The sequence below is a fragment of the Ctenopharyngodon idella genome, chromosome 19 (genome assembly GCF_019924925.1).
Source record: "Ctenopharyngodon idella isolate HZGC_01 chromosome 19, HZGC01, whole genome shotgun sequence".
NCBI lineage: Eukaryota > Metazoa > Chordata > Actinopteri > Cypriniformes > Xenocyprididae > Ctenopharyngodon > Ctenopharyngodon idella.
This window is the reverse complement of record NC_067238.1, coordinates 14,469,946-14,487,777: the sequence shown is the minus strand read 5'-3', so window position 1 is coordinate 14,487,777 and position 17,832 is coordinate 14,469,946. Positions and strand designations below refer to the sequence as shown.

Genomic DNA, 17,832 nt, shown 5'->3' with positions numbered 1-17,832 from the left:
TTTTTGGTTTTTGCCCAATAGTGACGATATTTAAAATTGTATTAATTTATAAAGTAATTGTCTTACAGATTTTTAGCATTAGAGTGAAATAATACTAATAATTAAAAAATATATATTATTTCTCCGTATTGTCATTGGGCACGTCTCTAGAATGCCTATGCATAAATCCGGCCCTGGGTGTTTTCCAGCCTTAAGTTCAAATCAAAAATTGACATGAATCTTAGAATGTTTTAGTAATTGGTTTGTCTCTTATTTGCGTTAATGACAGCAGCACTCAGATTGACATGAACAAAACCTGATGAGCAAATCAGATCATCTACTTCTGCATCTGCATAAATCATAACTCGATAATATGATATTTGCCTGAAAATAAAGTTCACCTGTTCAAAAAATTCATCCATAAAGTGGTCTCGGTCGACATGAACGACTTCCTCATCATCGTCACTGTCCTTAGCCTGTGAGGAAAAACAAAAACATCACTTAGAAAATCTTGATAATCTCAATCCAAGAAAAATCATTTCTTCAGTAGTTTTTATAATGTTGGGCAATAACTTGGACAAGTACCTCTACAGTAAATGGTATGTAAATAGGAAAAGCATATGAATTATTTACATGAATTAGTTTAGCTGATCCTTTCACCAAAAGGGACTTACAAATGAGGAATACAACAATAGCGATTCATCTTAAAGAGACAGTAATGTGAGGAGTGCAAAATTGCTCAAAAAAGAGCAAACATCAGTATTAATCAGCATTTCTTCCATCAATGCAGAATATGGAAGGCTTTTGGTGGCTTCACTCAATATCTCAACCAAGAACAAGGCGATAATGAGATAATGGCCCAAAAACAGCAATTGGGTTTCACATCCAGACTGCTTTTCCATTTCTCATATAGGATAAAGTAGGGCAGTCTAATAAACTAATGCAAATCACATGTTTTCAGATGAGCACACGGAGCCACATTTAAAAGATTGTTTGATTGTGTTCACATATTGGTATGAGAATTGGGGATAGCTGGAGGGCGATCTCAGATTAGCTGTACGGCCAATCCACACTGAGAGGAATAGGACGTTCTCCTGTGTGTGTAGCCATAAAGACCATCCCCCATCCCACCTTTTCTGGGAAATAATAGCTCTTCATTTCAAGCAAACTGCTTCCTACCCAATGAAACAGCTATGTCCAAAGAGAAAAGATTATAGTGACAGTCAGGAGGGTAAGCTGGAATCTTGTTTACTGGAACACATTTTGGAATTTTATGGGCACTGATTAATATTCATTAATATTTACAAAGCAGTTCTTGGACAATCGTGTGAAATTATTGTTTCCAATGAAATAATACAGCTTTTATGAGGGTTTTGAGTTGTTATTTTTATCAGCACCACCACAGACAGGCTCTTAGTATCTTTTTAACTGTAATAAAATGAAACAGAGAGCAGATATTATATTCATGCATATGTTAAGACACGGCATGTTTATATTTAAATTGAATAATTAAATTAATTCTAAATAATTAAGCAATTGCAGTTATTGAAAGACGTCAGTAATGACTGTTTTGAAACAGGTTTCCCAAACACTTGCTTTTCTTAGAAGAAATGCTTACGACAAAAGCCTAACGGTAGACAAGAGGTCATTCATTTCCATTGAGTTTTATGAGGCCTGCGTGGAGTTCTAACTCTCTGCTGATGTGACATTTTTGGATCATATTTGTTTTGAGCTTCAGATGCCTTGAAATGTTTCAACTTGTGCGGTTGAAACTGTCCGCGACAGTCAGACATGATGTGATGTATTCCAATCCAAACTCTAAACACAAAGTAAAAACCGCCAATAATATTTGTCTAATGTCATCTTAATCACCTATAATGTCTGTAAAAAGGACAGTTATAAATAAATTAGTCAAAAATAATTATTTATTCTGTTTAACACTGTAGCCATAAAGTGTTCCTTTTAAAAGTAAGATATGGATAAATGGCATTATTCATCCAACACACTATGGTCAATAAATATGAGGGTAAATGTTTTTGCTCTGGCGCTCCATTCCTAGAGAAACAATATGTTTATGAAAGGCACTAGGGGGCATATATATATATATATATATATATATATATATATATACACTAGGGGGCATATACTAAGGGGCATATATATATATATATATATATATATATATATATATACACTAGGGGGCATATACTAAGGGGCATATATATATATATATATATAAAATAGCTGCTAAAAAAGCCAATGTGGTGGGTGGGCAAAAAGGTTGAATTCTTACTATGCTGCTGATTTGGCTGACAAATTGAAAAGAATATATGTAGGTGATTGATAACTGGCTATTTCTTGAGCTGAATGTTTTTAATCTTAGATATTTCTACAGTATAGGGCTATGATAGACATAACTGTCTGCCTGTCGAGTGATTGATGCATCAGCCTGACTATCTCCAGCTAACGTCACTTAATTCATGCAGAGGCTATTTTCACTCTCCCGTCATCAGATAATGGCAATAAAGTCCCTTCCCCCATGAGCAAAGGTGAAATGTCTGATGCTTTTAGCTTACTGACAATTGCTTATTCAACATTTTAGCCTGCATTTTCTGTTTTAGTTACCCTATTCTATGCATTTCCCTGTGACAAGAGGATTGAATGTCAAAGCACAATGAAATAGTAACAGAAAGCGGCCTGTGTGTTGTCTCATCAGCCATGCTAATGTTTACTCGCCTGCTTCTTTCCTTATCTGGCCGCTCCCTTCCCGAGCCCTGCCCTCCCTGCCCCCTCAGCATCTGGTTTCACGGGGAGTGGCTTTGCCGCTGGTCCCCTGCGCTGTATGTCTACGGTACCGCAATATCAGTCGCTGATGACCTTCACAAAAAAATTCTGTAGCAACAGATTTCAGGATGAGAAGGAGGAGAGGCCTGGTGGATTTCTGAATTTAAGTGCTGAATTGTGCCACTGAAGCCTCCTACCAGTGTGGTTAGTGTGTGGGTGATGATGGAAGATTCTGCAAATGTTGTTGCCTTTTTTTGGAAGACACATTCTGTGTCTACAAAGCTGGAGAGCACAGATAAGGTCTGGGGGAAGAGTTTGGAGACAATAAATCTCCTACGATGTTAGACAAGGGTCACAGTGGGACAGCAATAAACAATTCATATCTGCTTTCATCTCTTTTGTTGTTGAGTGACAAGAAGGGATGCTCTGCTAAAACAAGGGGAGACATTTTAGAGAATTGTTTTAGAGATATATTTGGTACTTCCTCAAAATATGTTAGCCTGGAAATGACTAGAACAGAATGGAGATTTATACTGGCTTGTAATTAAGTAGATCAGGATTAACTAGGGATGCCATTATTAGTCATCAAACAACAGAATACTCCATTTTTGAGGTTTATCTAGATTTTAAATATAAGAAAAATATATTTATCTTATATATATATATATATATATATATATATATATATATATTACTTTTATTTATTCCTGTGATGGCAAAACTGAATCAGCATCATTACTCCAGTCTTCAGTATCACATGATCCTTCAGAAATCATTCTAATATGATGATTTGCTGCTCAAGAAACATTTCTTATTATCATCAATGTTAAAAACACTTAATATTTGTGTGGAAATCTTGATGCATACATTTTTTTTTCAGGATTCTTGGTTGAAAACAACATTTATTTAAAATATATCTAACGTTATAAATGTTTTTATTGTCACTTTTAATGCATCCTTGCTCAATAAAAGTACTGTTTTCTTAAAAAAAAAAAAAAAAAATCATGCTGACCTCAAACTAGTGTATATATTAATATAAATTTATATTTTAATATTTCTATTTTTTTAGCAGTGAGCTATAATTAGCATGCTTACAGCATGCTGTTGCATTTGGCCATTGTGTTGCATCTCATGCTGTTTTGGGGCGTTTCACAACCTAAATTGTCCAGCTTTTAGATGAAATGCGTTCTGCTAGTCTTCTAGCTGTTTTTGCATACAAGGAAGAGAGTAATATCAGGGTCATGTGATCCCAAAACCAGCCTTCCTTAAGGCAGAATATTTGTACATTTCTAAATTTTATCCAAAGTGACTTTCATTGCACTCAGGGTATTCATCAGTTCTAGTTGCTAGCCATAAGAATGAAGGGTAGACCAAGAGGAGGGGTATGTTTTTTTTTTTTTTTTTTTTTTTTTTTTTTTTTGGAAAAAACTTATCCTTTAAGGTTCAAAGTAGGTGTAGGAAATATGTGCATTTCCTTCTATGCAATTCAAATATATATTACATAAAGATACATAAAGAACCCTGATAGTGTTCTTTTTCACGTAATATATTGGCTTTTCTTTTTAAAAAGAGCACCACTGTATGCTTGGGGATATGTCACATCTACTCATTGCCAGCCTTATGACAGATCCTCTGCAAAACTACAGCATAAGCAACCCAAGGTCATTATAGTCTATTTGGGTACACAGCAAATGTCTGCGATTGGTTTTAAGTAAAGGATATTATACAATCAGAAGGCCATTATCGCAAAATAAACCCCGACAGGGTGATCAGGACCTGGACTTGTACCACTCTGGGAGGGTTTGTTTTGCCATAATGACCGTCTATGACTGTACATTACCCTGCTTGTTACACGGCTACTTAACAAAGAAATAAATACATGGACATTAAATGTTTATTTGAGTTTAAATTGTTTTAATTAATCTTATACTTCTCCAGGCCACAGAGAGACAAAACTTAAGCACAGCTATGAGAGAAACTGCATATTTTATGACAGTTTTATTCGGATTATGTTGGTATTTTCAAAGAAAGACCTCATAACTGAATCAAACACAATGAATCAAGACTATGCGTGACCTGAAGTTTATTATTTTTAATTTCTAATACTACTAGTATGTAGATTACTATGAACTGTGTAGGCCCAACAATATGCAAAATTATTGACATTGGCATAAGAATAGTGGCAAGCTTGTAAATAGGTAAACTACAGCAAGGCATATAATGTATTTTGGATTATATTTTCTTTTACCTTTCTTTAGTGTTTTACATGATTTTTAAGGATGAAACCATGTCACAAAACATGTCCAACTTGGCATCTAACTAGCTTCTACCAATTAAAAGAGGAATTTGTGCTCTAAATCTACATTTCCCCCCTTATAGCCTTTAATATCAACAAGATATTTATATCCTAACTCTGCATAATTAAATAGTTTGTTTAGCATTTTCCCCCTGCTCTCCCCAAACCAATCAGAACAGATCTGCAGCCCACCATTAAGAACCACCTTTAAATAGTGTACAAGCTAATTAAGGGCAAAAGATACTTAGGAAAAGCAACCATCTGCATACGTTTTAATATTCATACCTATGCCAAACATAAATACCTGCTAGGACTTATGAATGAAAACTAAGGAGGAGTATGTTGTATAATGATCAGCATGTGCACCAGCAAAACATGCTCCAATCTATCTATCATTGGAGACAAGTGGCTAATTACATGCTGACGATTCAGCACATGGAGACATACTGCTGTACATGAGTCATTTTGAATATCGCCATGTCTCATATAGCCATGTCTAAAGACATTGAGTCAAAGATAAGTCCAGTTTGCTTACCAGTTTTTTCATTTGCCCTTATATGAACCCATTGTGCTCATGTTTGGACCTCTGTCTCAGCCTGTGCTTTAGCATTTACATTTATGCATTTTGCAGACACTTTTATCTATTCATGCATTCCCTGGGAACTGAATCCTTAACCTCAGGACAGCCAGCCCCATGCACCACTGTTTGAGCAACAGGAATGTTAGCAGGATAAAAGAACTTCTTGTTAAATGCACAAATCTTCTAAAAGCAAATTTTGATCTACACTAGCATAGATGACCTTAAAGCTGATAGACATTGACTTATTGACATTGACTTGGCATGGGGCCTTTAAGATGGAAAAGTGTGCATACAGAAGAAGAGCAACATTTAGTATTACGTTAAAAATGTAGACATTCTAACTATAAGTAGCTTTTCAACTACAGTACATGTCAACTAGACCTCATTAGAATATTAGAAGACTGTAGTAGACTTAGACTTAGACTGTAGTTAGGTTAGGGTTAGGTGTTAGGGTTCGGGTTAGTAGAATAAGTTGACATCGTAGTTGCAAATTTCATTATAGTAGTAATGTCTGTTGGGAGACCATCACAATAAAGTGTTAGCAGATATTAAGCAGACAGTCTACTAATACTCTAATGAGAGATAGTTGACATCAAAGTTACTTATAGTTAGAGGAATGCCTAAAGTGGACCATTGAAATAAAGTGTTACCAAAAATTGCTATTTAATTTTAATTATACTGGTCTACCCACCAGGCTTCTTAATTTTAGCCATCAAAAGTCCCATTGTCAACAAGCTTCAAACAAGACAAGCTTGCATTGGGACAAGACAAGCATCCAAATCTCAACATATGCTGGTTATGCTAGAATGCTAAGGAGGCTGTAGAAATATTATTCCAGATACATTTAACATTTGTAAAAAATTGCCATTTTCACTTATTTTGTAGGGCTTGTACTACTATGATTTCTGAATCAGATTGTAAGAAATCCCATTGGCACCCAGTTGCCCTATTTCACCATGAACCTCAGGAGGTAGTTAGCTCAGGTAATTGACTCGCCTACATAGAAAGTCTGAGATGAACAACTTACATTTATGCATTTGGCAGATGCTTTTATCCAAAGTGACTTGCATTACATTTAGGGTTCATGCCTTCCTCCAGAATCGAGCCCATGATCTTGACATTGCCAGCGTTATGCACTACTGACTGAGCTACAGGATCTTAGTCCGAGTATATGAGTCCAGATCCTACCCTGATATTTACCTTTAAATTATGCAGGGCCTCCCTTTTATGCTGTCAAGATCAAATGAAATTTGTTGACTTTGTTGTCACTACTATTTACCGTCTTACTGAGCTGATTCTGCTAGACTGCGTCTATTATGTTACTTTAGTGGCCCAGAATTTATACCCCACCTAGTGTACAATTACCAAAAATGAAATGAATACAGTGAAATATTCACGTTTTCTGACTTGCTGGTTTTAATGGTATATTTTGCAAACCAGCTGTACCATAACTAGACAGGAAGCCATTTTGTTTTAGTCGTTTTATTGGTGGTGTTAAAGACTGGTGGGTGGTGTGCAGCAGAGAGGACGTGACATTGTCCCTGCAATAAAACTGTCCTCACAATATACTGCAGGCATAGTCGTACCCACGCAGTGATTGGAATACAAACACACATACAAACACATTTTGGATATTTATGCATCTTGCTGTACATGTGTACATTGTTTTAATATGTCACCAAGTATCTTATTTTTACTCCTAATAACTGACTTGCACAATATACTGCAAGAAAAAAATATATAAGCGCCAGCAATGATATAAAAGTTTCACAATCCCAAAAAAACTTAAATGTAAAGAAACAAATGCTGCTGTAGTTAATTGGAAAAATGATTAATAATAACAAAAGGTAAAAAACATATATAAAAATACGCCTCTTATGAAATACTTACTTTTATTAGTTTTTTAATAGTTATTTTATTCCTTATTCAACTAAAAAAAATTCTGACATAAATTGCCCACATTCATAAGTTTAAGAACGCACTGAATTGCTCAAGTGGTGCTTTCCGCGCAATGAATGTGTGTCAGTTTCAGTTTTTTCATACTTTGATTTATTTACCCACACTGCGATTGGAAAAAGGCCCTTGGCAGGGATCGAGCAATAGTGAGTATGCTTAGGATGCGAAAGCGAGAGCGTATGAGTGTGTGGCAGGGAGAATCAAGAGGAATAAGTGTGCAGCTGTAGGGGGAGGGTCAGGAAAGTGCAATGAGAGGGGGATGGGGAGAGAGACAGACCTCCACAGGGAAAGAGAGAGTGATGGGGGGAGGGGGGGCCGGAATGATGCAGAACAAGTTGTCACCGGAAAAGGACGTTTAAAAAAAGTATCTCGTTCCAAGCAGGTGACGAGGACCTTTGCCAGCGGATACGGCAATCTCTCGGAAATGTACACTAGAATCTGTGCCGGGTTCTCTCGGAATAATGCGGTAAAAAAAATCAGGTGTGAGGGTAATGCAGAAGTGTCATAATCCTGCATCCCTGCCGTTGGCCCATCTGCGCTGAGGATGGCCATTGGCCACAGGCATCAGAAGTCCTTACAGCGTTAGACAGTAACCTCCTTTAGCCTCATAATACTGCATTAGTTTCTGTTGACAAACATGAGGAACCGCGAGAAGTGGTGGAAAATGTGATTATATTTCCAAAGTGGAAGTAAATCACATTCCTGCTCTAACCCGTGGATTCTTTCAATATAATGGTGCATTCTGGCATAGAAAACATTGGAGGAATGGCATTACATTTTGCATCATGTCTAGCAACACCAAATGATGTGCGTTCTGTCATGTGACTGAGAGAGAACTGAAACGCATGGAAAGATATTATCAAGAGATGATTAGCATGATTATTGTTATTGAATCACATTGCATGTGCCATGCAACCAATATTATTCCTAGCAGAGTGATAGTTCTTGCAAAACATGCTTTCCTTTATCCTTAATCGCATTAAATTGATCATTTAATTCGATTCTATGCTTAATTATGGCAATGCAATATATAATTACTGCATTAAATTTTGCATCATGTCTAACAACAACAAGTTCCTTCAAGGGAACCTTCAATTTAAGGGAAAAGTTGTGGCTGTAAAAACAAAAAACAGGCAGTAACTGTGTATAAAAGATGAGGAAGATGCATTATAGTGTGTATTTTGTGTTGTCTTTTAGTGGTGCATGACGTCCTCTTTCCTTTCCACCCAAGGGACGGGGTTATTCCCAGTTCAATTGGGCTATAAACCGAGGCTAATAACAAGAAACTAAATAGACAGTCGATGAGTCCTTTGTCAAAGAACTGAAAGCATATATATGGTCATTTGAGTAACCTCATGTCATTAGAAATCAATTGAGGCAGATGTGAACAAGCCTAAATAAAAGATCATAAATCATGGTCCAAAAATGAATCATGTGCTATTTAACTATAGGGCTGCACATCTTCTTCATTAAAAAAAAGAAAAAATCTTTTTACAGTTTTCAAATTTTGAAAATGAATGAAATAATGTATTAAACTTCACAGCAGCAGAATTTGATATCAGTAACAAGCGATTTGAATGTACGCTGAATGCAAAAATTATGTATAGTGTTAGAATGAAGATATTTGATGTTTAATGTAGAGTTAAAAGGAGTGTAATTTTGGACAAATGAGATTTTAGAGTGGGCGGGGCTACTGCAGCACAACACTGCAAAAATATTTTGCAGCGATGATAAGGTTTTTGATTAGCACGATTGTTGCTATTGAATCACATTGCGTGTGCCACGCAACCAATTTTATTCTTAGAAAAGTGATAATTCTTGCAAAACATGGCTTTTTAATGCTTGATCACATTAAATTGATAGTTTTATCAAATGTTATGATTAATTATGGCAATGCAATGTATAATTAAATTTTATATTTCAAATGTATGAATGCTTTAATGAATAACAAAAGCTTGTATGTCACACAAGCAGTAAAGCCTTTAACACAACATGTCAGCTCGGGTAAACTATTAATCATTTCCTTGAACATTTAGTGTTTTAATAAGGAAACAATCATGTAAAAAATAAAATTAATGATATTTACATTCATGTCAGTAAGATCAGATGTTAATAAGATCATGAAATGTGCCAGCAGCTCCAAAGAAACGCAGGCACTTCTTAGAAACATAGAAAAACAAGTCATATTTGAGGTACGATCGGGACTGACATCTCAACCACATACCAGTACTGATAAAACCGCTTCCTGTATCCCATTGGAATAGCCACTGCCTTTTCACATTAGTCAATAATGACTCAGGTATGAAAAATAACTATCTGGTTCAAATGACAGCAAGCCACTGGAGAACGAACAACAAACTTGCTGACTCATTCACAACCCGCAGTCAATTTAAAGTATAAATCCACCCTGTAACTTTTAAATCATGGGAAATCTTGCCGATCTATTGAAATTACCCATCAGGGCGGTATTTTGTGGGCATGACTAAAAGGCGCTGGTCAGAAAGAGAAAACTGTGATACAGTCTTAATGAAATCGAAAGCCCGTGCAGCCTGACCTCAGTTTAACTTGTTTGATGTTGCCGCTTGACATTGCTTACAAAAGATTATCCTGGTCTATTATGAAATTTCCTTTAAATAGTGTGAAACTTGTTCCACAGACGGCGTATATACAATATCATGGATGATGCTCTGCAGATGTTCATGCACAGTGTATTATGAGGCATTCGGTGCTTTACTTTGACAATGACTTAGCAAAATGTGAATAAAATGTAGTTTAGTAGAAAGTTGCATGAACATGAGTTCATCTGTGACTTCAATTTATATTCCTCTTGCGCTTTTCCCATAGTCAGGTCTTTGTTTACATGAATGATATTGGAGTCAATATCTCAAAAATTGCATTGCAATTCAATCCCTTTTTGCATTTGTATGTAGTTCTTCAAAAGCCAAAAAATGAAGGAAAATGGATCAATAAAAAATTTGGATCAATAATGCTGTTATTGACAGGACCTCCCTCTTCAAATTCTTCAGTAATTGCTAAGACTGCTAATGGTGGAGCAACCATACGCAAAAAAAAAAAAAAAAATCCAATTACTTCAGTGGGTGCCCACCCATATGTTAAGATAGATTAAAGGAACTGGCCATCCAGAAATTAAAATTCAAAATCATTTACTCACCCTTATGTTGTTTCAAACCTCTATGACTGACTTTCTTCTGTGGAACATAAAAGAAATTTTGAAGAATGTGCTGGTGTCTTTGAATCCATACAATAGCTTTGTTTGAGGACAGACTGAAATTTAAGACTATTATGACACCTTTACGGTGCTTTTGCATCCTTTTTAAGTTTGAAAGCATCAGTCCACACTAATTGTAACAGCATGGAAAAGAGCAACCAGCACATCAGTACAAAAAACAGCAATCAGAGTGATTAGGACAAAAAAAGTATTTATTCATATTGGTTTGGAATGGTATAAGGGTGAGTAAATGACAGATTCAACTATTCCTTGGATGCTAGTATGTGTCCAGCTCATAATTTGAGAAACTATAGAGGAGCACGGCTCCTCTACACATCAAACTTTAGTACTAAAGTATCCTCACAATGTTTCCTGCACTGCTATTCTGAGTCTACAGCACCGCAGCAAAAAGAAATTGTTTTAGCTGAACTTTGTGTTTGCAGTCTGAATAAATTGTGATGAGAAAGAGACAGACAGCTTTCTATTGCATTGTCCTCACAAACATACTGTGTGACGAGTGTTGCCTGATTCACAAAGAAATTACTCTTTTGAGTCATTAAGCTGGTTTTGAATTGGTCAACAAAAATAATAAATCTGAAACTCACAAGTTATCAGTCTGAATCAGCCTAATGACCACTGAAGAACTACAAAAATACACATCCAAAAGAGATTGCTTCAAATAAAATTTTTAAAAAAGAATATTCAAATAGTATTTTTAATATGTTTAAGCTCATAGTTAGGTTCGGTTATTAAGTACTAATAAAACTGTTCCCACTGAATATGGGTAACCAGACAGTTGACGATGGCCATTGACTTCCATAGCAGGAAAAAAAATACTATGAAAGTCAATGGCCATCGTCAACTGTCTGGTTCCAATATTCTTCAAAATATCTTTTGTGTTCAGCAAAAAAATGAAATTCATACAGGTTTGGAACAACTTGAGGTTGACAGAATTTTAATTTTTGGGTGAACTATCCCTTTAAGGAATAAAGAACGTTATAAGAAATAAGATTCAGAATCAGATTCAGAATCGAATCCTAACAATGGTGGTAACCAACTAAAACCAGTAGAAAGCCTAATGTAGCTATTTCCAGTGGTCCATGAATGTGATGACCTGCAGGGGTCGCTGTGTAACTCATAAATCCCCTACTGAGCATGTCTTTTTTAAGACAATTGGACATAAATAATGTCCAAATGAAATCAAGTCCATGACATACAAATCTAAATCTGCCCAAACCAATAATTTACCATTAAAATGTCCATCCTTATCTGCATTATTCTTTGGTGTTTGGTTAATAATGTACTATATAAGAAATGCCATACTTAATTGTAATAAAAAAAATCATATTTCAGAGTTCTAAATAGAGATTAAACCAATTAAAAATATAAAAATTTTACAGTTACTGTGAGGTATCAGATCAGCCAGACATAGCTAAGAGTACAAGCTAACATGCTAGCAGATATCTTCATATCTTGTAGAAATGTTCGAGACTGATCCCAGATCTTTCATTCAGGATTAAAGTGCAACTTAAGTGTATGCTAGTGCACTTGATGTATTTCAATATGAAAAGCTTAACTGGTTTTACAGAAAGTTTAACAGGCCTAAACTATAGATGCTTGACAGACTCATTAGCATGTATAGGGTGCAACCATAGCCACATTTCTGCTAAATCTGGGTTTAGTCTGTAAAGAATCCTCTGACAGCCCTTCAACTAGACCTAAATATTTAACCATTTTAACTACTTGCCTGTATCATTCAGCCCCAGTTTCCACACAGTTACAAATTTCATAAAATCTGTACTATTTTAAGTGAAAACATTTCAGTTTAATCTTTGAGCATCCTCACTGAACTACCTTCCGCTGAGCTCTTAATATGCAAAAAGTGCCAACCAAATCGGTTTAGTCTACCGGCGCAAGTGTCAGTGCTCAAAATTCATTTTATAGTATTACAAAGCAGTTTTACCCAATTCCTGCACATCAGCAAATCTACCCAGTGTACATTTAGTGCAAAACCCTACAACTGAATCATTAAACCCTCATTTATCTCCTAACCAAATGTCTTTATGATGCATCTCATTTATGCTCCATCTGTTACAATACCTGTGGCCACCACTGCTTACCCTTTTTCTTTTCTCCACTCTCTCTACCTCTTCTTCCCATTCTGCCTCATCTGAGATTTGGGGAAATTCCACCTCCCTCTCTAACCTTACTGCAGTTTCATACCTGCAGTGCTTCATTCTTCCCTTTTTCCACTGACACAGCCACATCCGTGACCTGTCTTGACCTATCTGTTGCATCTGTTGTTGGGCAGCAGCCAACTTCACATATGTAGTCGTATATTCCCCTCTCCCACTCTCTGCCAATTATTATCTACCTGTTTTGGCCCCGTCGGCTGACAAGACACCTACTGAGTTCACTTTCCCCATGAGCTCAGCTCTTGCTGCAGTCAGCTGTAGCGCAGCTCGCTGCTTATCATTCTGATACTTTCTCTGTGTGTCGCGTCGGCTACCGGGGTTCCCTGCTTCTATTCCATCTGTCCAGAGAATTAATCCCCCACACGCTCAAAAAAAAAAAACCCTTTTTGAGTATCTAACAGGTTAGAAACCAATAAACTCAGAAAGTCACAAATGAGCACTTGTTTTGGGTTTAAATAAGGCAGCAGTGATCTAAATTAAACATAATTTTTGTTGATTCCAAAATAAAAAAATATTGGCAATCCAATCCGTTTCTGTGTCCATTTAGCAAGTGTGCCCACTCAAAAAACCTTTTAAGTTCATTACATTAAGCATTATGTTTCCTCTTATTCCTCATATTCCCTGCGTTCGTTCTAGTAAAATCACTAAATAAAATGCAACCAATTATATAATCCAATCGCTGTAGCAATTTTTGCTTGGTCATACACAAATGCTAACGTCATAAACAAGTGATATTTGTATAGATATTTTTGTGTGTGTTCATTTTTGATCATTTATTTTATTCCTTTTTTGAACAAATATATGACATCTGCACCAAGAATTGTGAAATGAAGTTACAGATATGCCATTGATTTTACAACCTTTCTACTGAATTGTATCATACTGTCTTACTGAATTGTATCTGTGGGTTCAATTATCACTCATTTAGTATCAGTTAGCACTATGTGTCTGACCTCTCCTTTTCTGGACAAAACTGGGCAAGATACAGTATGTGATGTCACATAGTCTTTGCCTTCCTGGCGCTTCTGAGTAAATTAAATATTAGGTTGCCAACTTTCCAGTCAGTCCACACCTGCGGTTTTTCACCAAAAATAATCTGGATATCATGTTACGATAAAGAAACTAATTCTTTATACCATGCTCTCTCAAACAAGAGTCAGTGGCTTCAAACACAAATATTAATTAGGGTCTTAATTTATTGGTACTTACTCATTTTCATACATTTTTCATGTTGTTTTGCTTGCTTGTTTATTTTGATGCACAATAAATTACATTTTCCCCACATTTTGCATATTCTCACCCATTCATTAGCCAGCTAACTGAAATATACATACAGGGCTGGCACAACATATAGCAATTGCCTAGGGCCTCTGGCTTTGAGGCAGGGCCTTCATACCCTAACATCTCCCTATATTCTAGTCCACCAATCAAGACGGGCAGCAAAATACTAGGCTCTTTGTCTATTGGATATAGATGAATAGTCACTCACCTGAAATGAAACCAATTGATGTCACCATTTCAAAGTGGGTCTCACCCTCTAAATGTTTGAATATATATGGTACAAAAATGCAACTTGTCAGCAGGTTACTGGCTTTAGTTTAAGTCATTGAATTATGATGGAGCCAAAACGAACACATCCTTCTGGAGCTGTGAAGCAAAAGGCTAAACAGGCACGCAAAGAAGTGCAGCTTGTAATGTAGGTGTAAAATGCAAATTGTAATGTATTCTAAAAATAAACTTGTTCTGTTGAACGGCGTCATTTCGGGATAGTTCATTTGCCCGTTTATTGTAAGCTTTAAAAAACGTGAGCGCCATTGACGCGTCCAGATTAGACACTTTGAATTTGTGCGTACAAATGAATGACATCGTGTCGAGAACTGACTATAGCACAATACAAAAGTAAAAGAAGTTTGTATTCAAAGTCAAAGAGCAAACACACTAGAGCATTTTTTAATGTTTCAAAAAAGTACATCAATTGTCTGTATCTTCTAATTTCTGCTGGTGTTTACATTATTGCTCAAACATAATACTTTCAGTTTGTGAATCATAAATACTGTTGTTATATTTAGTTTAGTGCATATTTGAGGTATTGCACTGCAAAACATAATATGATGATATTGGTTTCATAGGATGCAGAAATCCTGTTCATACACAGCTAGGAAAAAAATGATAAAAGGAACTGTTAATAAATGACTGAACAAATCACTGCCAAAAATTGATTATTATGGACATATGTAAAAATATAAAAAAATTAATGACATATGTTGTATTAATAAAAAGGCCTCCAACATAAATTTTGCCAAGAACCTCCAAAACTCTAGAACCGGCCCTGTATTCATATCATGTGGTAAACCACGTCCTACATTCAACTGATTTGAGAAAAGTTCTTCAGTACAGTCATATAACTAAATATGAATATTAATAATATTAATACTCAATCTAATATTCAGTGTTTTCAGAACATTTCAATATTTAAACACTGAGCCTATACTAACAAGCTACAACATCCAGACATATCTTTTAACTTATTCAAGCTTTTAGCTTGGGTCTGGCAAACATGACAGGCTGACAGGTTATTCATCTGACTGCTTCTTAATAGTTCACTCAAAAATGAAAACTGTCATCATTTACTCACCCTTGTGACTTTTTTTCTGTGTATAATAAAAGAAGATATTCTGAGAGATGTCTCAATATCTTGTCCATACAATGGAAGTCAGTGGTCACCAAAATGGTTTGGTTAACAACATTCTTCAAAATATCTTCCTTTGTGTTCAGCAGACAAAAGAAAGTCATACAGGTGTGAAAATGACCATTTTCATTTTGGATTGAACTATCCCTTTAATATACCATATTCTGAAGGCACAACAAAAATGTGTTTCACATTCAATAAAGCACATTTAATTCACTTCCTATATAATTTAAATTAGGAGTCTTACATATGACTTTACCTCTCAAGCCTGTTAGCTGAGAGACAGAGAAAGAAAGAGAGGAAGGCTGAGAGACACAGACATTCAACCTTGCCTCTCTCAAGGACATTACAGGGCACAGTGATGCACAGCAATACATTGTGCATGTTTAGTATCAGGATTTGGAACAATTTTGTTCAAATGTTATGCTTTTTGATAATATTTATTGCCTGCTTGCTCTGTCACACTGACGCTCCAATCCTGACATAAACTGTATCCGCTTTTCACATGTCATCACTCATGAAAAGACTTCTCTGTTGTAGACTGCATAGGATGCTTAGAATATGAAATTATCAATTTATTATCATATATTAGGGGAGACCGAGGCTGTCACACTTTTTACTCTGGTGAATATTTCTTAAGGTAGATTTATTTTTGAAAGTCAATTTCAGTACAGGCTGGTGCCTTATAAAGTCTTCGTTCCAAAAAAGCTACTGAACATTTACACTGCAAAGGAAAAAGGTTAAATCAAGACCTTTTATGATATAGCAGGCATTTTGTCTCACTGTATGCTAAGTTGTGACAGTCTTCACCCAGAAATCCCCCTCAAGTTGTTCCAAACCTGTATGAATTTCTTTCTTCTGCTGAACACAAAAGAAGGTATTTTGAAGAATGCCGGTAACCAAACAGTTGACTACCATAGTATGGAAAAATGGGGTAAAAAATACTATGGAACAACCTGAGGGTGAGTAAATGATGACAGAATTTTCATTTTTGGGTGAACTGTCCCTTTAAACAGCCTATTAGTTCTTCTAACTATATTTAAACAGTAAGACAGTTATGAAACACAAAACAACTAATGAAACATCAGGTTACTGTATAAAAATATCAAACCATTATTTTGGTCAAATATTGTGAATAATAAATTCTAGGTGATTGAAAACCAATGTACACATTTGTCTAATTGAACTTTTGACTCAAAACCTTATAGTTACGGAGATAAAGCCCTTGTGTCACCTTCTCCTGTGCGTCAACTAGCCTCAGATCCACAGACCTACTATCTGAATCAAATGATCTGCCATTGATATTCCGTTCAGTTTTCTGTATAGGTTCCTTTTGGCCGTTGTCAGTGCAATCGTAATAAAATAAGTGCGCTAATTATCTGAACGAGGCTGTTATGGTGACGTCTTCATTGGCGTACAGATGAAAGTCATAAATCTATAGTTCTTATAAGGTGTAATGTAATTTTTTTTTTGAGCCAAAGGTTTGCTTTGGCCACTGTGGAACATAATGCTTTCCCAGCCTAATTTCATGAGAAATACTCCAGGCTGCAATTATCCCATTCAATCTTACTCATTCATTTAATGTCAGATCTCTCCCCTATACAAATGAAACCTAATATTGAAAGGGGCAAGGTCAATGAATGCTGTCTTATTTATCCTTGCTTGTCTCCACTATGCATAGACACGCTCGCCCTGCGCACGCCCACAGTCCAAGTAACCCGTACACTTCCCTCACCGCGCGACCAATACGTCACAGTGAGGTTGACGATTACATAAAATTCGATTATTGCCCAATCATGTCGCATCAGATTCGCGTTTAACTATTAACACCTTTAGAAGCTACACTAAGGATATATATGTTTAAAAGCACTGTGGCAGCGCCAACGCACAGCGAGTCTGCTCGGCTTTGGGGAGCCTGCACGCGCATCACGTATAATTGCGAATTCTGTAAATCCAATTATCTGTAGATTACATTTCTACGTTGCGTCTGATAAGCAAAGGCTGATATCAGATGCGCCGGGTCTCCAGGGGAATAAGGGAAGTCTTGGACTGATTCCGGTCGGGGTTTTGTACAAATGACTTTTTCATGATGAAGCAAGTGGCTCACTGAGAAAGATGCACGGC

The 17,832-nt window shown here is 36.1% G+C and overlaps 1 protein-coding gene and 1 long non-coding RNA gene across 2 annotated transcripts in view; one reads left to right on the top strand and one right to left on the bottom strand.

The window, feature by feature from the left end:
- The window catches only part of LOC127501465 (uncharacterized), a 57,956-nt gene that overhangs the window by 26,124 nt on the left and 14,000 nt on the right, over nt 1-17,832 (top strand). The gene's annotated exons all lie outside the window — the stretch shown is intronic.
- Nucleotides 1-17,832, bottom strand: part of stx1b (syntaxin 1B) — a 42,857-nt gene that overhangs the window by 23,649 nt on the left and 1,376 nt on the right. Inside the window, exon 2 of the mRNA XM_051873445.1 lies at nt 381-455. Coding sequence (XP_051729405.1) covers nt 381-455 — 75 coding nt within the window. The remainder of the gene's footprint in view (nt 1-380; nt 456-17,832) is intronic.